The sequence below is a fragment of the Mustela erminea genome, chromosome 17 (assembly GCF_009829155.1).
Source record: "Mustela erminea isolate mMusErm1 chromosome 17, mMusErm1.Pri, whole genome shotgun sequence".
NCBI classification, from domain to species: domain Eukaryota; kingdom Metazoa; phylum Chordata; class Mammalia; order Carnivora; family Mustelidae; genus Mustela; species Mustela erminea.
This window is the reverse complement of record NC_045630.1, coordinates 11,800,217-11,822,029: the sequence shown is the minus strand read 5'-3', so window position 1 is coordinate 11,822,029 and position 21,813 is coordinate 11,800,217. Positions and strand designations below refer to the sequence as shown.

Here is a 21,813-nt window from a genome sequence, read left to right as displayed (position 1 = left end):
CCCCTGGGTCCAGTCCTTTTCAGTTTCTCCACATGCCTTACTGAAACTCTTCTCTGGTTAACAAAACCTCCTTGAGATAGCATAAAAAAATTATAAATACATCATTATTCTGTTTTCCTTTTCGGGCTGCCTGCTGAACAGAGTTCTGACTTTGCCTGCTCATGTTATTTCCCTACCTTGTTCTCAGAGGAAATTAGCTGTTACTAGGACAGAATTCAGCAACTGGAGGGAGCAATGAGCAAGAAACACAAAAGAAAATTCTCAAAAGAAAAGCAAGGAGTTGAAAATGAACTACACTTGCAATCTGGTTTTGGTATTAGGGAGACAAAATGGATCAGAAACAGCAGACAAATAAAAACTCCACAAGGGAAAAGATCTCCTTTTCTCTGTACACATCCCAGTGAGTATCTCTAAGGGCTGCAAGTCCGTCTTCTATTTTCTCCTTTGTTCAGAACAACATTCAACTAAATCACCAAGGTCTTGTTGGGTCTACTTCCTACTAAATGTCTGTGGAGCCCATCCATTTCTACACTACCCACTATCCCTACCCTAATCCAGGTCCTGGGCCTGTCTTGACTGTATTACCGTTACAGTTTTAAGGGTTAAGAGCTTGCCATATTATATTTTATTCTGTACAAAACTTCCTTGGGAATGGCAGATAGAGCACAGAACAAGTGAGGGACAAAGAAGCTCATTCACAATTCCACAGATACGGAGTACCCAATATGCACTACCATCACACTAGACAACAAGGTGCTACATGAGTAAGATGTGGCTCCGTCTTGATGGAATTTATAACCTTATGGAGAAGAAAACACAAATCAGTGGTCAAGTTCAGTGTAACATAAATACCGTGACAGAAATAAGCAGAAGCTGCTGCTGCAAGCTCTAAATGGAAAATATCCTAATCTCTGAATCAGGTTCTTTCATTCATTGATTCAATCATTCATCCAGAATTTCTTTTTGTATATGGTGTGAAAACTATTCACTTATTTATGGAGAGTCAAATATCTAAAACAAGTTGTAAAATATCCATTCTGTCCCCTAATACTCCCTCATCATAATTTAAGACATGAAACACCTTGGATCTGCTCTTGGGCCACGGTTGCTCTCTATGATTCCTCAGTAATACATCATACCTGTTGCAAGAACCTCCTACTCATAAACTATCTTTAAAATAGTACCCAATAGAAGATACCTTTAAATGAGTTTAAGAAAAATATAGACTGAGAGGTAATGTCCATAGATATGCCAAGGAGATAACAATCCTAACATAAAGAGCTCCCACCAACTGCTAAGAAGAGGGCAGAGGGCAAGCAATCCAACAAAAGTAGGCTGAAGCTCTTAACAGTTAATTCACCTAAGAGAAAATACAACTAGCCAATTAACACATGGCCAAAAACAAAGCAACAATGAGATACCATTCTATACCCATTAGGTTAGCAAAGAGACCATTCCTACTTTGGGAATAGTGTGAGTTGAAACAACACCGAGTTCTTGGGAGTGATGACTTACTACAACTGCTCAGCAGAGTAACTTCACAGTATCTACTGAAATTTAAAAGGTGCATACTCCTGGATCTAGCATTTCCACTTTTAGGAATACAGTGTAGGGCAGGTGGGCAAGTATATTTGCTGCACAGCACTTTGATAACTGCAACAGATCAGAAACAGTATGAATAGAGCCCACCAAGAAAACCATTAAATGCATCCATCCAACATGTCCATTCTGTGGAATCCTGCACAGTCACCAAACGGGGTAATTAAATAAATATGCCCATGAGATCTCTGAAGGACAACAGCGAGCTGTAGTAACATATACCTTATTTTTACATACCTAGACCTCTGCATTGTAGAGGGGAAAGGAGCTAGTCACAATGAAGTTGACCAGTGGAGTAAAATTCTGCAAAGGCCAAGGCGATGGGACAAAAGGTCACAGGCAAATATCTCACTCACACCAAGATGAGATGAGAACAGGCGCACATATGAATAAATCTGTACACATATAGGGGAGGAATGAAAAGAAGAGCTGAGACCAGACCATGGAAAGTGCAGGAGTCACAGAATGAGGGTACAGGGATATTAACACAAGGGCCCTATGCTGCAGGCAGGGATTACAGCTGCTATGCCCACTTCCTGGGTGTGGAATCAGTTGCATAAGAAGTCAAAGGATCTGACCAAACATACCCTAAAACAGTGAGAAAGCCAGAACTCAGGATCTTGATCCTTACATCGGTTCCTTTTTACTCAAAGAGTTAGTGCTCAGTTAAAAAAGCTGACTACATCCATGACATAACAAGTATGTACAGAACCTCCAGGAAAATAAGGATACAGACTGAGTCTTTACCCATCTTTTACCCCTCCAAAATAAACAGACCCCTACGTATGGATAGAACATACCGTAAGACTTCCAACTCTGAATTTCTAATTAAAAAAAAAAATCTTTATTTCCAAGTTTGTGCTTTGTAAGAAACTACATTCCAAAAAAACAATGTGACAACATCTGAAAACATACAATACATGAACTGTGTTGCAGAGAAAGACCATCTCCTAGAACAGATATGCTTTTAGAAGTCTTCTTAGGGAGAACTGGAAGCTCTTTTAGTCATCCTGCTGTCAAAGACATTAACAGCCAATCCGCAGAGCCCACTCTGTATTCACCCCCTTACTTCCTCCTAACAACTGCTATCTTGAGCACAAACTGGATTCCAGTAGAGTCTGGAGTTCATATGACTAACTACAAACTAACATTTAAATGTCTTTCAAAAAATAAATAAATAAAAAATAAATAAATAAACAAATGTCTTTCATCCTCTAAACAGTTTACAAATGCTAATTCAAGAAATAAAAATTTTTGTTTTAAATATTTCCCTGGCTTTTTTCCCCCCTCCGGCATAAAATATCTAAATAGGAAACAGAGGACAAGTAAATATGGAGAAGAGACACATGTCACTGATTCAGAATATTCTAAATGATATCAAAGTGATAAGAATTTTATGGGACCGTGTCGATGCAACTAAGCAGGTTTGTATTTAATGAGTTTTTCCTAAGGAAAAAGATATTCTAATTGCATTTTAAGATCATTCATTAAATTACACCAATTCTTCTCAAGCAAATAAATGCACATAACCATGAGAGACTGTGGACTCTGAGAAACAAACTGAGGGTTTGGAGGGGTGTGGGGTGGCAGGTTGGGTGAGCCTGGTGGTGGGTATTAAGGAGGGCATGGATTGCATGGAGCACTGGGTGTGGTGCATAAACAATGAATTTTGGAACACTGAAAAAAATAAAATAAAATGTTTTCTAAAAATGCATGTTTGCTATGATTCCATATATTTTTTCACAAACTGGCTGCAGAGATATTTCAGCAGGTTATAAATCAAAGTGCAATTATTCATCACAGCCTCTTGAATCATGTAACACTACAGACCGTGTTACTTATTTGGCTACTTCAGGGGTATCAGAGATAATAATTATTTTGGAAAATAACTGTATAATAAAATTTCCTTTTTGGAAATAAGTATAAAACTACACTTGCCAAGATTTCTAAATGATTTTATATTCTAATATTCTATAAATATTGAAAGCAAATCTTTGATGATGACCAAGTTAATTCAAAAGTTCTACTCTTGAGACTACCATACCACAAGCTTGCCCTAAAATAAGAAAAATTGGCAATTTACAGGAGATTTGACCACATGAGTAAATTTCAGTCCTGCTCCAGTTACATTGTAACACTTAGTCTAATATAATTAATGACTGGTATATAGAGACTATTTCTCATGGAGAAATGCCTCTGGGGGAAAAAAATATTAATTCTAATGTCCAATGCAAAGGGAACAGGTAAGGCTACACTCAGAAGAGAGAGAATGATATGTCAGGCTGTCAATGAAAATTAGGCAAAATTTTGCTATACAAAATCTGGTATTTGGACACTATTCTGCATCTATACATTTCTACGTTTATAACAAAATACAGATTTTTAACCCACTGAGACACCCAGGTGCCCCAAAATACAGATTTTTAAGCAATCCGTAACTCTATAGAGTTACACCTCCCTACAACAGAAAACACTGTAAGAGTGGATTTAAGTTCTTATTACCTAAAAGCTTTCAAAAATCCATCATAATAAACTGCTCTACATTTGCTACCCAAGTACGTGATTGTGTTTAATTTACTCCTACAAATTTTGCTGACAAACCTATGTAGAGTATATTTGAATTGATACATTCATCCCCAAAACCTCACATACGTATGGTAAATCCAAGTCAAATACCCCTCCTTTCAATTTAATAGAGCAACTAGCATGTGAAAAGCTCTACATCATGAATTTTAAACAATTCTGACTAAAAGCCACAATAACACAGTTTATATGATGACTCAATACATATTATAAAAGAAATAAATGTCATGAAGCAATAATCCTTCTTATTGCTTGCTTGAACTCCATCATTTTCTATTTTATTAAAGTTTTTTTTTAAAGATTTTATTTATTTGACAGAGAGAGATCACAAGTAGGCAGAGAGGTAAGCAGAGAGGGAGAGAGGAGGAAGCAGGCTCCCCGCCGAGCAGAGAGCCCAATGAGGGACTCGATCCCAGAACCCTGAGATCATGACCTGAGCTGAAGGCAGAAGCTTAACCCACTGAGCAACCCAGGCGCCCCTTATTAAAGTTTTCAAATGCTGGTTTTAACCCACTAAATTGAGTTTATGACCCACCAGCCGATCACGATCTGAAGTCTGAAAGCTGCTCTCACACTCTGCAAGTGTGTAAAGGACAGAAAGACAAGGAATGTGATGACACTGTTTGAACCCCTGAACCTGCCTGAAATCAGATCAGCTCCATGACTACTAAGTTACACAGCACTTTAAGTACATTTTAGCCTAAGCTGTACCCCCAAATTAGAGATGCACATATATGTACGTTACTCATCTAAAGGCAGTACTAAAAAAAAAATGTAGTGTCGAGCTGAAACACAGTGAGAAAGATTAGCTCCAACTGAGAATTCTGGAGAAGACTTTTAGACAATTCTGGTATATTAGCTGGACTTCAACAGGCCGACTGAGAGGAATGGGCACTGGCATGAAAGGTACCAGGGAGAACAGAAATAAAGGCAAAGAGCAGAGGAGTACAGACAATGTCCAGGACTGGAGGTATTCCATTGAGGCTGAAATATAGGATTTGTGTGTAGGCACAATATTTCCAGTTTATGTTTCAAAAACCACTCCAATCTGTCTAACACGGCTGAGAAACCATCTCCCTCCACCACGACCAATTCCCCTTTCGTTCATTTCCATGGTATAGAACCTGGACTCTCTTTCTTGCTCGAACATTCCCATTAGTTTCCTCCTTACTGGGTCCTCCAGTTCAGGCTTCTCTCGGTAAACTTTTCTCCCTGTACAAGCACCCATCAGTTATTCTCATTTACTACTAGTATTCACCGTTATCTACAATAGGAGCCGGCCAGTTTTCCTGTAAGGACCAGATAGTAAACACTTCAAGCGTGGATGGCCCAGAAGAAAAAGCCAGATATACAATAAGATAGAAAACAAATTTCTACAGATTTTTATTGGCAAAAGTAAAAATTAAATAATAATTGAGTGTGAGTTTTATAATACAAGTGTATTAACAGAAAAATGTAATTCTTTTTGTGGGGTAGGAGAGTATGACCGTTGGCTTCATTGGGGCTCAAAGTCAGTGTTCCCCATCATCAGAATCTATGGTAATGTTCCACTGCAAGTGCTGACCTGAAATGAGTGTCAGCACTTATGTGTTTCATGTGAAAATGTCTTCTGCAATGACGGCTACTGGTATCAATTCGTGAGCGTTTAATTTTAATAGAGCACATTCCTTACTTGGAAGGCGTCTAGAGAATGCTATTCGATTTTTCTCCTGATACTTGTGTTCAGTGCATGTTGATACACTGCAGATTCGTTACTTGTAACTAAAGGTTAGGTGGAAGGTCACACCTGCCGGTAACTGGGTTTTTGAACTATGGACAGACACTTCCTTAGCACATGCATCAAATCCCAGAAACTGCTGCTAACTGTAGTGTGAGCTCAAAAGGTCTATGTGCTGCAAATCTGTGTGGAAATAGAGATCTCATTTCTTTTTACTTTTGATGGCATGAGAATTAGATAAAGCAATTTGACATGACTTGCAATTCCAACAATGTTCGCTGACAAAATGACTTCGCCAGAGTGTAAGTTTTGGATGTAAGTGCTGTTTTGTCTTACAATTTTAGGCAAAACTTATTTTTAAAACATACCAAGTCTACAGGAAAAGCTAATTTCAAAGCTATTGAATATTTTATACTAATGGGTGAGGGTGAGGTTTTTTGTTCAGAAATGTTTCGATCTTGGCCCTCTGCAACAAAATGTTGACACTGCAAAAGCACTGAATGGCTGAGCGAAGAGCAAGTGAGGACATTTAGCTTTGGTTTCTGACGAAAATTCATCGATATGGTAACACTCATTTCCGAAAGACTGAATGAAGTCCACCAGTGATATTCCTGGTTCAGTAACAAATGATGGATTCAAGTGTTTGCTGCAAACTACCTGCTGATTAAGGAGACAATGAATATCCATGGGCTCTGGGCGCTTGATATTTTTACATAACTTGTAAGTCTGTCTGATGAAGCCCCTTCCTACTCCACACCCACTTTCACCACTCTCTCTTATAATACGTACTAGCAAATCCCAAGGCAGGTTGTAGCAACTTAGGGTTTCCTCAACGTCTCTGAAAATACGATTGGCTATAATTGTCCCACACCAAGTATTAGCAAAGGCTGATTCCTCAGGACCACAAATTCAGCACGCCTCCTCAAGTCACAACAAAAGAGCAGGACCTGTAACCTCTTCTACCTCAAGAGCCAAAAGCGACTGCTCAGAATCACTTCCTGGTTTTCAGAACAACCGCTCATGCTCCCAACACTCCCCATTCTTGAAGCAACCGTCCTCCCAAAAGGCGAATACTGTGAGACAAGTTTATTTTCTGTGAACATGTTCCTTTGGCTGCAGCAGTCAAACGTGACTGAATTCACTCACTGCTGGTACATGGTCTTCCTGCCTGGCTAACAAATGAGCCACTCAGAAGCTCACTAGAGCTCATTTTGGTTTTTGTGAAGAAGTTCTGCGGTGAAAAGATACTGTTTTGTATTTTTTATTTTCCTGACTGCTGCCTTCCTGGGAGCTGGGAAGGCACCACGGACGCTGGCCGGTCCAGCAGGCCCGCTGTGGTGTGGCAGCCCGGGCACACCAGGCTGGCATTTAACTTGTTAACAGTATCGTCCGCACTGCGCTGGGCCTGCAAAGCGGACTTGGTGACGTCTGCATGTGCGCTATTAATGACGTGAATAATAAAATGTCACCGGATCGCAAGACGTACGCCATCAGAAATGCTATCAAGTTGTTAACTGTCACTGAAATTTGTAGGCCGCTGAGCCCACTGAGAGTAACACACACATGCAGTGTCTGCGTGTCACGGGGCCAGCTGCTGTCAAATGGGCCGACTCTGCCATCATCGTGCAAAAGCAGCCACTGACAATGTACACATCAGCAAGAACAGCTTTGTCCCAACAGAATTTTATGAACACTGAAATCTGAATTTTATAACACATGTCACAAAATATTTTTTTTTCAAATATGTGAAAATTCTTAGCTGGGTTGTACAAAAATAGGTGGTGAGCCAAATTTGCACTGCAGGCCATAGGTGGCCAAAAGCTGATCCAGAAAATAAGGACTGCCTAGGCGATACAATGCTGTTTACCCTCAGGAGCCCTAACCCCCTCCGTGGGTCACATGACAACTCAAACCCAAAGCACATCAAATTAAACCCATCACCCTCCCTCTGCTCTATATTTTCCCTTCCCAAATATATTTTCCAACTCAATTCATCCATTGCTAAGCACCGAATCCCCCAAGTCAGACGCTGGAAAACTCCGATTCACCCACTCTCTCCCCTGAGGCCCTCCTCGAACTCAGAATTGGTCCAAACTCCTCAGTGCGCCGCCCTACAGTTCTGGAAGCGCCATTCTGTACTCCTGACGTTTTGCCGCTGTGATCACACTGGCTTCCTCTCGTCCCCCAAACACCCATCTTGTCCCTTGCTGCCACAACTCCGCAAGGTCCTCAAACAGCCGTTTGACACTTGGCTCTGTGAGGGACACCTGAGTGAGCATGACAGAAGGCAGAAGGAAGAAGCTAAGAGACCAGTCAGGGCCGTTCCATTTCTCTACGCCTCACTGTCGGGGCTTACAGATAGAAAGTCATTCTAAAAAATACCCAAGAGCTCCATGACCCAAAAAACATGGCTGTGAAAGTCTAATTTCTTTACCGTTAACATGTAAGGTGCTATATGATGTGACTCTCTCAACTCTCCGTCCCCATCTCCAAGCCCCTTATTTGACCCTCCATCGGTGTGAACAAAACAAGCTTCAACCTCCACACTTTGGCTCACCAAGCCCTCTCTGCCACTTCTCCTTCTTGCTTTAGCTAATTTGTATTTGTCTTAGAATAGTCCTCGTTTGAATAAATGTTATACTTTCTTCATCTGAAATAATCTGAGAATATTATTTGCCTGATTTTGGATTTATTGTCTGGAACAGTAAGAAGAGAGATCCTTTGTCTTTCTTACTCCTGAATCTCCAGAATCTAGAAAACAGTGCCTAGCCGATGGCACATATCCAATAAACAGCTATCACATGAGTAAGAAATCTTATTAATTTTTTTTTAAAGATTTTGAGAGAGAGAAATCATGAGCGGGGGGTGGGAAAGAGTAGCAGAGGGAGAGGGAGAAGCAGACTCTCCACTGAGCAAGGAGCCCTGCAGCACAGGGCTTAATCCCAGGACCCCAACATCACAACCATGAGCCGAAGGCAGACGCTTAACTGACCGAGTCACCGAGGTCCCCCTATCTTACCAATTTTATAACCTGATACACAGTGTTGTATCTGGCACACAGCAGGAATTCAACATACGTATGCTAAAAAACCATGAAATGAAAATTCAGGCTCGAAGATGAAGAGCCTCGAACAGCAGGCCCAGTGATGGCGGGTTCCACCTTCATTTCCTGTTCCTTTCTTTTTACCCCTTCAATCTTCAATTAGTAGCACTTCTCGGATTTCGATTTTCCTCTGACCTTGTTCCCAACTTCTTTCATCACGTGGTTCATAATGTCCATAGAAAATCAGACGCAGCCTCAATTTTACATGTGGCTCTCTACTTCAAGCAGCACGTGGCCACTTTGAAAAATATGTAAATCCAGCAGTGATAGACTATTACAAATAAAATATATTGGGAAAACCATGAAAAGAAAAATCCTGAGCACCTCTTACAGAATTTAAATGTCTGGATTTAGTTTGGACTTGCTTATTAAAAAGCATAAAAAATTCTAGTAGGAAGCTATCAAATTATCCGGGGCTGGGGGACATATTAAATACACAATTTATACGCTGTGAAATTCAGTGGTTTTCTAAATAAAAATTACATTTAAAAATGCTTAAAAGAGCATAATGCTAAATTCTGCCAATAAAAATTTAATAAGAATGTAGAAACATAAAAAATGATTCTTACTAAGTTATTGTCATCCTGGAAAGCATAATGCAGAGTTGTAATCCATTTATTATCTCCATTCACTAATACATCCCTTTCTTCACGAAAACATGCTGTCTGAAAAGGAAAAACAAAGATGTTTTTTAATCAGAGGACACTTTATATATATATGTATATATATATTATGCAAACAATGGCTTAATGTGTTTATTATACTTTCAGTTCTAGAAAAGGAAAATGTTTATTATACTTCCTGTCCTGGAAAAGGAATATGTTTATTATACTTCCTGTCCTAGAAAAGGAATACATCCTTTTAGTTGAAAAGTCATATCAGACTTTGTCACAGAAAGTGGACAATGGGAATAGTACACTTCAAAACATTTTATATTAAAAAATACTGCTATAGTTAAAAAAAAAAAACAGAAAAAAAGCACGCATGCATTTAATGACCACAGTCCAACCTACCATTTAGATAATATAAACATTAACATTTTGCCATCTCTACTTCTGTTCTTTTTATTTTTAAGAAATAAAACACAAGTAAATTGTAGTCTTCCCCTTCCTTATACATTTCCCTATCTCCTCCTGATAAAATGAATAATCCTAGGGCATACTAGGCTCTTCCCTTCATATGCTTTGATCACACATGTATGTGTCCAAAACACCACAACTGTTTTACATTTTGAAAGTTTACATGAATGTTACAATTTTATCTACCCTGTTGCAATTTGATTAGTTCTTACTCAGTGATGGCTGTTTTCAACTGCTATGGCATTTGCTTGTCTGAATATACCAGAATTTATGTACACAAACCAACAAGGAAAACATAGGTTACTTCCAATCTTGTTTTTATGATGTTGCAATGAATGTATTTGTACAAATGTACAAGAGCCTCTCCAGGGCATATACTTAGAAGTTGAAATGCTAGCTATAAGCATTTTCCACTTTACTAGACATAGCCAATTTTCTCTCCTGTGTACTGATTACTATTCTCACCCCACTATAGAAATCTCCCTTACCCAACCCCACATCCTCAACTGCATTTGGCACTATTGGACTCTTAAATGTGTCAATATGATGGGTATAAAACCACACCTCAATGTTTTTTTCATCAACATATTCCCAATTCTCCATAGAGATAAACAGCTCCACGCATGCTTACAGGACATCTGAATTTTGTCTCTGAATTGTTCACTCCCTTTGTCCATTTTCTCTAATGAACTGTCTTTTCCTTTTTGATTTGTAAAAGTTTTAATTTATTCTGAGACCATATTTTCACTATTACAAAGGTACATCCAGAGATACTTAGAAATATGTGGCTAAAAAAATACTAATTTTATACAATACATTATAATCTGTCATCTTGAAAGTTTTAACTTAAAAATCTACTACGTCAGCAAGTTCAAGAAGAACTGAAAGGTAAAGTGAAACCCAAGTCTCCTAAGTCATACCTCATACTCACACGGTCTTGTGTGTCCAGAAGTCACCATCAATAACTCTGCAAAGTATCTTCTCAGAAAATTGGGTCTCTGTAAGCATGTTCTGTAAGCATGTGCATGCACATGCACACACACAATATTCGTGTGGTACCCCATTTCCCCTCGTTTTTCTTTTCTTTATACAAATCAGATCACAGTGCTCTGTAAGGTTTTTTTTTTTCAAGTAATGATATACTGACCAGTTTGCCACATCAGTAGAGACTCACCTACTACCTAATTCTTAACGGCTGCACCATGTCCATGCACGCTGAAAAGCCATCACCCAGTATTCGATTGACAGGCAGGGAGGGCTTAGTTACTTATTTGCCATAAAACAAACTCAATAGCCAAGATATACAAAACAATTAACATTAATATCCCCTAATTAGGCAGCTTAATTTTTTCCATGTATTCCCATAAATTTTATTTGATCAAATGAAGCTTCCAAAGTCATGCACGGAATAGCACCAGAGAAAAATTTTAAAACAATTAAACCTTAAACCAAAGAAATGGGCAGATTGACCTGACAATTCGATTATTAAAATCAACATCATTATGCTTTGGTTCACTTTTGCAGTAAAAGAGAACCGCTTGACACACTCACTGCTAAGTTGTGTTTTAGAATTTAAGTGACCTACGATTTTCATTTGCTGCTAATGGTTCTGAGTAAAGATGGTCAGAGCCAAAAAGACTCTTTGCTCCTGACTATCTTATTATGACAGCTTTCTGGAATCTCACAGACATTCCAGCTAAATTCTAGTAAACGTCTGATTAGGGACTCCAAAGTCAACAAAGCTCTAAAGACATTTTGTCAACAGATTAAACATTAGTACGTTCTCATCTATTCCAAACTGTTTCAGTGACAAAATAAATTAAAAAAAATAAAAAATATAAACTGTGACCTAAAACTTCAAACACATACAAGAGAGAAGAGTACAACCCCCTCCTCCCTACAACATCCTCATCAACCAACTTCAACAATGATGTTACTGTTCAATCCTGCTTCATCAACACCCCCTCCCCCTCAACCCGTCCCTCAACTCCTGTCCAGCACCTTTCACATACCACCCTCCCTCCATGCATAAGAATACACATGTGTACACGTACAAGGTTTTTTCTGAAGCAAATCCTAGACATCATATGACTCTATTCATAAGTACTTAGGTGTTAAACTATCCCTATTAATGCCTCAGATACTGAGTTCAGATGTAAAGCATTGTGTCCTTTTCTGCTTCAATAGGTCACATTGTCCTCAGTCATCAGAACCGGGGATGTGGGGGTTACGACAATCTACTGTAAAGAGGCTGCTACACATCCTACAAAGTACAGGACAGACCCCACAAGGGTCCACAAGGAATCATCTGGCCCCAAATGTCACAAGTGCCACTGCTGAGAAACCCTGTTTCAGATCGATATTAACCAAACCACGATGCACGTGCACAAGGTTCATCACTCCATGTGGATAAAGGCTATAATAATGTCTACTTATACCTTTAAGAAAAAAAAACTAAACAATTTTTTTATTACCATATAATGTATTTTTGTTTCAGGGGTACAGGTCTGTGAATCATCAGTCTTACACAATTCACAGCACTCACCATAGTACATACCCTCCCCAATGTCCACCACCCAGTTACCCCATCCCCCCACCACCTCCCCTCTAGCAACCGTCAACTTGTTTCCTGAGTTTAAGAGTCGCTTATGGTTTGTCTTCCTCTCTGGTTTCATCTTGTTTCATTTTTCCCTCCCTTCTCTTATGATCCTCTGTCTTGTTTCTCAAATTCCTCCTATCAGTGAGATCATATAACTGTTTTTCTCTGACTAACTCATTTCACTTGGCGTAACACCTCTAGTTCGATCCACGTTGCTGCAAATGCAAGATTTCATTTCTTTTGATGGCTGCATAATACTCCCATTCATTCATTCATATATATATATATATATATCACATCTTCTTTATCTATTCATCTGTTAATGGACACCTAGGCTTTTTCCTGAGTTTGGCTATTGTGGACATTGCTGCTATAAACATTCAGATGCACGTGTCCCTTCGGATCACTACATTTGTATCTTTAGGGTAAATACCCAGTAGTGCAATTGCTGGGTCATAGGGTAGCTCTATTTTCAACTTTTTAAGGAATCTCCATGCTGTTTTCCAGAGTGACTGCACCAGCTTGCATTCCCACCAACAGTGCAGGAGGGTTCCCCTTTTAAAACATTTTTTAACATCCTCCTGTTAAAAACAGAGTATCTAAATAGATGAAAATGTAATAAATATGTACAAGGGGTTACTGGAGGTCATAGAGCTTCTTCAGATGCCATCACAGATCAGGAGAAGGGAAGGGACTGCTGACGCACTGACAGAGTTTGTGAATGATAAACGGGCAGTGACAGCGACCTCTGTACCCATAAAGTTAGTTAGCAAAACTCAGCCGCCCAGGTACAGAAAGAGAGAGGGTATCCCGCTACCTTCCAATGATACATGTCTCACTAATCATTTATTTGTGATATATCTTAAATGGAAATAAATGCAGCCAACAGGTCAGGGGTAGATCTTTGAAAAAGTATTTAAAGCATCGGGACGCCTGGGTGGCTCAGTGGGTTAAGCCGTTGCCTTCGGCTCAGGTCATGATCTCAGGGTCCTGGGATCGAGTCCCACATCGGAGCCTGCTTCCCTCTCTCTCTCTGCCTGCCTCTCTGCCTACTTGTGATCTCTGTCTGTCAAATAAATAAATAAAATCTTAAAAAAAAAATTAAAGTATTTAAAGCATCAACAACGCATAGGTCAAAAATCAAGACATTTCGCTGCTTAACTGTAAGTTATTAAACATCACTGATAGGCTCAGTTTTCCAAAGCTGGATAAGTCATGGCCAGAATTTAAACATATGTTTAAAAAAACTCTATTCTATTTAAAACCCTATTTAAACATGTGTTTAAAAAAGGACTTGATAAGTCAAGCACAGAAATACAATTCCACTCTACTTCAAAATGAAGCTCTATGCAAAAATTTCAGTGTCGAATTTCTTCCTAAAAGAGGAAAGTTTCAAGCAGTTTTTTTAAATTTAATTTAATTTTATTTGTGTGTGTTTCAAAAATCATTGTTTATGTACCTCACCCAGTGTTCCGTGCAATACATGCACTCCTTCAGGTAGTTTAAGGAGAGCTCCTTTTAAATACTGAACCAGCTTTGTGTCCCTGAAGTAAAACCCACTCAGTCATGTTGTACCCACAAGTCTTTTTACACACTGCTTAATTCTATTTGCTAACATGTTGTTAAGGTTATTTGTATCATGCTCATGAGGCACTCTGGCCTTTAATTTTCTCTGTATGGTCCCTGTCAGGTCTTCTATTGGAATAATACAGGCTTCACAGAATGAGTGTTGCTTCTCAGGCTCCAAAGTCCACCTCCTCCTCTCTGCCTTGCAGAATCTCCTTAAATTTGTTTTCTATATAATGTCCAGGGTCCTTAAAACTGTTCTTAATGGGAGGGATAGGAAGAAATACATTTATTCCATCTCATCCTAGAAAGGGAATATATATACTAATGTTAATTCAACAAAATAATTTAATTTCCAATTCCTTGTTTTATCTTCAATTTTGCCACTTCTTCTATAATGTAAGCTAACCCAGTGATCCTTCCTTTTTCTTCTAATTCTCCAGAACATACCAACTTCATAGAAAACAGTGCAAACTTTAACTCAATTTTTAAAACTTCTAATGCTGAAACACTAAATGGACTACAATTATGATTTCCATGAAACAATTAGAACAGATTTATTTACTCTTTCTTACTAATAAGACTTGTTGCTCCAGCTTCTGACAACTCTGTCAGCTCCCTCACAGTCTGCCTCAGTTGCAGAAGCTCTACGATCCCAATGCCATGTCCTGCGGGAGGTGGCCCGGAGTCAAAGAAAGATTTCAAAGAGCTAATTTCTTCTTAGAGAGATCTTCCGAACCTCCAGAGCTACTGTTGAGCCTATGCAACAGTCTGATCCTCCTACAAGTTCAAATACTAAAATACTTCCACCCTGAGGCCCCTGAGTGCCCTACCCCATCTGGCCACTCACCATGATCTCCCACGGCAGGAGATCCCCAGAATCCCCCCAAATCTATGTGTAATGTCAGTTCCAACCAGACCATACCAGCTATCCAGCATCAACATAAAAACACTGGCAGATTTTACTACCATCCTTCAAATAATATAAAAAACAAAAATTTAACTGTGTATCTAGCAATCAAGAGATTTCTTGGGGAGCCTGGGTGGCTCAGTGGGTTAAAGCCTCTGCCTTCGGCTTGGGTCATGATCCTAGGATCCTGGGATTGAGCCCTGAATTGGGCTCTCTGCTTGGTGCTTCCCCCTCTCTCTCTGCCTGCCTCTCTGCCTACTTGTGATCTCTGTCTGTCAAATAAATAAATCTTTTTTAAAAAAAAAAAAAAGAGAAAGAGAGACTTCTTCTTTTTTTTATTTTATTTTATTTATTTATTTGACAGAGAGAGATCACAAGTAGACAGAGAGGCAGGCAGAGAGAGAAAGAGGAGGAAGCAGGCTCCTTGCTGAGCAGAGAGCCCGATGTGGGGCTCGATCCCAGGACCCTGAGATCATGACCTGAGCCGAAGGCAGAGGCCCAACCCACTGAGCCACCCAGGTGCCCGAGAGAGAGACTTCTTAAAGGGCACATTCAAAATTCCTGCTGACTTCCACTTTGAGCACAACATGGATAAATGTGGAATAATATAAACAAGTTACGTCAAGTTGGAAATCCATTATTGCAAAATTTCTTCCTATAAAATAAACTGGTTTCCACACCTCCTTTTCACATAAATATACAAGCCCCACATCCAGCGTTCAGGCAATATGAGCTAAATGTCAGGAAGTATAACTTTTTTTTTATGAATTATAACTTTTATCATCACTATATCACAATTGTAAATTGTGGAACTTGTCTTAGGTCTTAAAAATAATGCCACCAAAGGTACAATGTTACTAAATGATATTTAAGGATCTATTGGCTTTATAATTTCATAGATCTCTAAAATTATTTCTGAAACATTATTTAAATATTCCAATAATTAAAATCTTACCTCAGCTCTTTTCAGCATTTCCCATTTGTTCAATATTTTCATGGCAAATACCTTATCTGCATTTTTTAGTTTCACTACAGCAACCTAGAAAAAGAAATACAACTTTTAATATATGACAATGTAACAAATAAAACTTTTTTCAGTCATCCATTTTTCTTTTTCCTCTCTGTAAGAAAATAAATACCAACATTATCAATGATTTCCATGCAGTTCATACTCTAAGATCCGAAATCAAATAATATTGTCAGTTGAAAAAGTTACATTAGTAAACATGTGCCAAATAAATACATGTATTTTTAACCCTGTATCAAGTGATTGTATATTATACATTCCTTTTCAAGTTCTCTGCTCTGGAATTTAAACTCAACATCTACTATCACTAGGAAATTTACTAAAATGTACAACACTGAAATAAACTAGAGCTTAGTGAATACCACGTGCCAAATTCCAACACAATGCTATAAGGGAAGGCAGCTGCCAAAACAAATAAGTTTCATGGGAATCAAATAATATAAAATAAACTGAAAATGATATTATTTTTCACACCACATATTCTTACCCACTGTACGACAACCCCTATCTCTCTCTCTCTCTCTCTCTCTCACATACACACACACACACACACACACACACACACACACTCACACACACACACACACACACACACACACAAACCACTCCTGAAGATCAGGTTAAGGCTAACAGCTCAACAAATTGTAGACTTCACACATTCCTTTCCAACACTAAAAGGAACAAGTATTTTTTGTATTTTGAATTTTAGTAAGGGATCAAAAAACTGACAAATATAAATAAATAAGCCTCAACAAACTGATTCCATTGCTGTTTCTACCTCTCTGCTTCGGTGTGACTAGCTAATCTCAGAGGAACCTTCCAGCTCACAGGGGACACTGCAGGGCTGCGAAGGCACAGCAGAGCGGGAGACTAAGCTTGTTTCCAGTTCCTGGGGGCTAGGAAGAGGAGGACAAGTACTACCTTAACATGAAGAAGGAGAGGACAAACTATACATAGCATGTCTTCAAATAGTTCAAAGGGCTATTGCCGAGGACAGAGAATAGGTTTAACTCAAGTATCAAAAATTTTAAAATCTTAATGGGAGATGTACATTTTAGGCACATTTAATGAATTTATATTTGGGTTAGACTGCAATAAAAGTAATATGATCATATAATTAAAATCACTGTATATAAAATAGAATATTTCTTGATAATCCTCATAAACGGTTATAATGACTTGTGATTACAATTTTTTATCAGTTAAAATGGTGGGAAAGAGGAATAGCTCGATTTCAAGTGCAATCACTTTAGTCTTCACTCATTTCTGGTCCTATCTGCAGAAATGATGGATCGGTTAAACTGTTCTCCCAGTGGGTTCATGGGTTATAGAAAGGGGGCTGTCTATGACACAGAAACAACCTGAATTCCATCAACAAATGAATAAATAAAATGTGGCACACATATACAATGGGATATTATTCAGCCATAAAAAAAGGGAATCCTGTTTTTATGACAACATGGATGAATCTGGAAAATTTTAAAATCTTAACAGCAAATGTACATATTAGGAGCATTTAGTAATTTTATATTTGGATCAGACTGCAATAAGGGTAGTAAGATCACATAATTAAGATCACTGTGTAATACTATGTAAACTAGAATATGCTAAGTGAAATAAGCCAGACATAGAAAAACAACTACTGTATGATTTCATTTATATGTGGAATCTAGAAGAGTCCAAGTCATAAAATCAGAGAATAGAATGAGGGTTGCCAGGGGATAGAGGAGATGGGGAGATGTTGGTCAAAGTGTACAAAGCTCCAGTTGTAAGATGAATATGTTCTGGTGGCGTGATATACAGCACAGTGGCTATAGTTAGCAGTCTTGTACTGTATACTTGAAAGTTGCTTAGAGAAAAGATCTTAAATGTTCTCACAAATTTTAAAAAAAAACACAAAAAACCTAAGTGAGGTGATAGTAACTTACTATGGTAATCATCTTACAATATACACATGTTTGAAATCATCACTTGGTACACGTTAAACCTCCACAATGTTATACGTCAATTATATCCCCAAAAAGATGGGGGAAGAAAATGGGGGCTGTCATCAAGAGCCAAACCTCTGAAAGGCTAGAAACACAAGTTTAGCTGCTCTTTAGACTCACACTGTACGTTGAGAGTACAGACAGACAACAGGAGCTCTGAGCTTAACACACTTATATTCAGGACATCTATCTATTGCTTAAGCCGTCCTTATTCTGATTTAGGGAAGAATGGCTGAAAGACTCTAAGACTTAAGATTTCCCCTCCTCGGGTCCTTATGAGAAAGACTACTCCTAGCTGTGAGTCTCACCAGCTCTCTGCGCTTGAGGATGTAAGGCTCTGATGATACCTGGTGAGAGTCATAGTAGTAGTACCCAGCAGCACACACTAAGTGTGCTCTCTACGCCGGACACTCTTTTGAGACTTCTATGTAGGTCCCACAATCCCTTACCTGCAATGCTAAAGCCAGAAGGTTTTCACAATTCATTTGACAGCAGGTACTGACATTGGGCTAATTATAGTTTTTTTTGGGGGGGGGGGGTTAAATCTCATTTAGTGTAAAGACAAGCATGCTTCGTTGTAGAAACACCAATGCGTCTGCTTTACAGGTGCTGCTCCAAACCCCAACGGGAGTCCTTCATAAAACAGAGCATGTGTACTAAATCACCTTTCTAAAATCTAAACAATACTGGAACCAAAACCACCTCTGGTCTATAGCACGGTGCGGGGAATGAGCATGTCCTAAAGACTCAGACGCTGAGCTAGCACGTACCGCCGTGCTAGCGGTAGGATAGCGGAAACTGCATGCCCTCGGCAGCCAGACCACCCAGGTTTTAATCCCGGCTTTGCCATTAGCGGTGTAGCTCTGGGCAAATAATGCAACCTTTCAAAATTTCAGTTTTCTCATCAATGTAACAGTCTTACTAATAGTAATCATCTTATATAACTGTCACAAAGATGAAAATAATTCATACAAGTAGAAAGTGCTTACTACTTAGCAGTGTCCAATAACCCCAGGTACTATTAGCTAGTAAATAAGCACATTGTAGCCCAATCTCTTAACCTTCCGTTTGCCCTACCCCCCAGCACACAGCAGACATTATATATTCCAATTTATTCAATTCCTTTAACTGTGAAATGGGAAACTCCGACCTCTTCAACTTCTAATAACTTGGTACCCTGATACATAGAAATATAGTTAGGAATATCCTCAAGTGGAAATATATACAAATAAAAATGAAGCCACAACATTTATTCAAGAGTGGTGGTTTCCAACAGTAACATATTGGGAATAACTTAAATATTCTGAAAGATGGGACGCCTGGGTGGCTCAGGTCATGATCCCGGAGTCCCGGGATCAAGTCCCGCATCAGGCTCCCAGCTCCACGGGGAGTCTGCTTCTCTCTCTGACCTTCTCCTCGCTCATGTTCTCTCTCACTGTCTCTCTCTCAAATAAATAAATAAAATATTTAAAAAAAATATTCTGAAAGATGAGATTTAGTAAATATGTCACAAAACAGAAAATTAATCATATTTTTAAAAATATTGTTAAGGAACACTATTTAATAAGCAAAAATGCAGAATGTCTCACTGGTAAGAAGTTTATTAAAGTTTGCATACGGATTTTTTTTTCTGTATATACACAAAATACATACCTATGCCAGATGAATACAGAGAAAGGTAGGCACCAAAATGTTGAAAGATCAGGAATTTCTCGGTGAGATGATTTCTCGTCCCTTTCCTGTATTTTCTGTGTGGACCAGGCACAATCTGAAGCACGGAATGGGATCATGTGACATACCACACCTCACCGTGGTCAGGAAGTGACCGCCAATTACTTGGGTGCTTAGTGTGGCTGGTGGGGGCCATGCTGCACACATGTGGTCATCAGAGTTCCACAATGTTGCACCGTGAAAACCGTTCTCCACACTACCTATGACAGGTTCATGAGCTGCCTTCAGCCTTCTCTGGAATGTGGTGGGATGTAATGAAATTTTTAAATGTCAGTTCAGGAAATATTCTTGAATGCCTAAGCTGATGACATAGTAAGACAAGACCATGAAGCTGATGAAATGCTGAAGTAAAATAAAACTCATCTTGCTTTTCTCCTCTAACACTACAGATCATTTTCGTGTTTGTGGCAGTAGAAGGAAAAACTCAGAAAAAAAGGCTCCTCCCAGGACTGTAACTTCAGGTTCTAGATTCTCAAGAACCACATTAACTGATATACAAGAGGTCATGTATGTTAAAATGCCCTTTCTTACTTAATTTGATCAAAAGAAATAGTACTCTTGGTATAGACTGGAAGACCACAAATTTAACACAAAACAAAGATGTAGTTTTTAAAAAATGCCAAACATAGACATGCCTGTTTAAAGGCTTCATACTGAAAGAACTATAATGTTGGAAAAACTGCCAACATGACAGGAAGAAGTCAGTAAGTAACACACATCAACGAATGAGTTCTTACACACAGTTTAAGTGTCTGCACTTACAGCTACAACACATAACAGAGGATTTATCCCACTGTATTAAATAGAATTTCAATCTCCAAAAACAGTTCCCACATGCAGTTCTCAAATCTAGTCTACACTCAGCACATCCAGAATTCACTGTACCTTCTCTGACCCATTCCAACAAACCTGCCTTTGCATCCAGCCTGGATGGCCCTACCGGCCCCTCCACTTCTGCCCTTAACCCCCAGGATCTATTCTCAACCTTGGCAGTCCTAGCAATCCCATTTCGACGTATCTCAGTTGGTGACGCTCCTCTGCTCCAAACCTCCAAGTAAAAGTCAACCTGCTATAACTTACAAGGCCAACATATTCTGGTCTTCTGACCTTCCAGATCTCGGATGCTCTCTCCTCCTAGCTCACTCCGCTCCAAACACACTGCTCACCTGGTTCAATCCCAACCCAGGGCCTTTGCACTTATTCCCAGGTCTCAAGTAGTCTCCCCCAGTAAAATCACATGATCTGCTCTCTCAAACTCCCCCAGTAAAATCACATGATATGCTCTCTCAAACTGAACTGAGAAGAGTTCCTTCCTGAACAGTCACTACTCTGCCACACGTTCTATACCATCTCCCGCTTCCTCTTCCCCTTTGCTCTTATTATTTAACAAACAATTAAGGCATCAATATTATCAGCTTCAAGTACACTACTAAACTGACACTGAAACTCGAGGTAAACAAGGTATTATGGGGCACCTGGTTGGCTCGGTTGGTTAAGCATCCAACTCTTGGTTTCAGCTCAAGTCATGATCCCAGGGTTGTGGGACCGAGCCCCAGGTCAGGCTCCATGTTCGGCGGGGAGTCTGCTTGAGACTCTCTCTCCTGCTGCCCCTCCCCTGGTTCATGCTTTGGCTCTCTAAAATAAATAAATAAATATTTTTAAAAACATAAGCCATTATGGTAAGACACACATTCGTGGGATTTATTTATTTATTTATTTGACACAGAGAGAGAGACACTGAGAGAGGGAACACAAGCAGGGGGAGTGGGAGAGGAAGAAGCAGGCTTCCCGATAAGCAGAAAGTTCAATGCAGGGCTCGATCCCAAGACTCTTAAATCAGGACCTCAGTCAAAGGCAACCGCCAACAACTGAGCCACCCAGGTGCCCCAACAATTGTGTGTTTTAAGATTA

General features: G+C 39.3%; 1 protein-coding gene across 15 annotated transcripts in view; it reads right to left on the bottom strand.

Annotated features, from left to right (window-relative positions):
- Positions 1 to 21,813, bottom strand: part of CDC42BPA (CDC42 binding protein kinase alpha) — a 329,438-nt gene that overhangs the window by 209,583 nt on the left and 98,042 nt on the right. For all 15 annotated transcript variants that reach the window (XM_032317331.1, XM_032317316.1, XM_032317323.1 and 12 more), the window contains exons 3-4: positions 16,112 to 16,195; positions 9,572 to 9,667 (exon numbers count right to left, since the gene is read on the bottom strand). In XM_032317331.1, the coding sequence (XP_032173222.1) occupies positions 9,572 to 9,667; positions 16,112 to 16,195 (180 nt within the window). The remainder of the gene's footprint in view (positions 1 to 9,571; positions 9,668 to 16,111; positions 16,196 to 21,813) is intronic.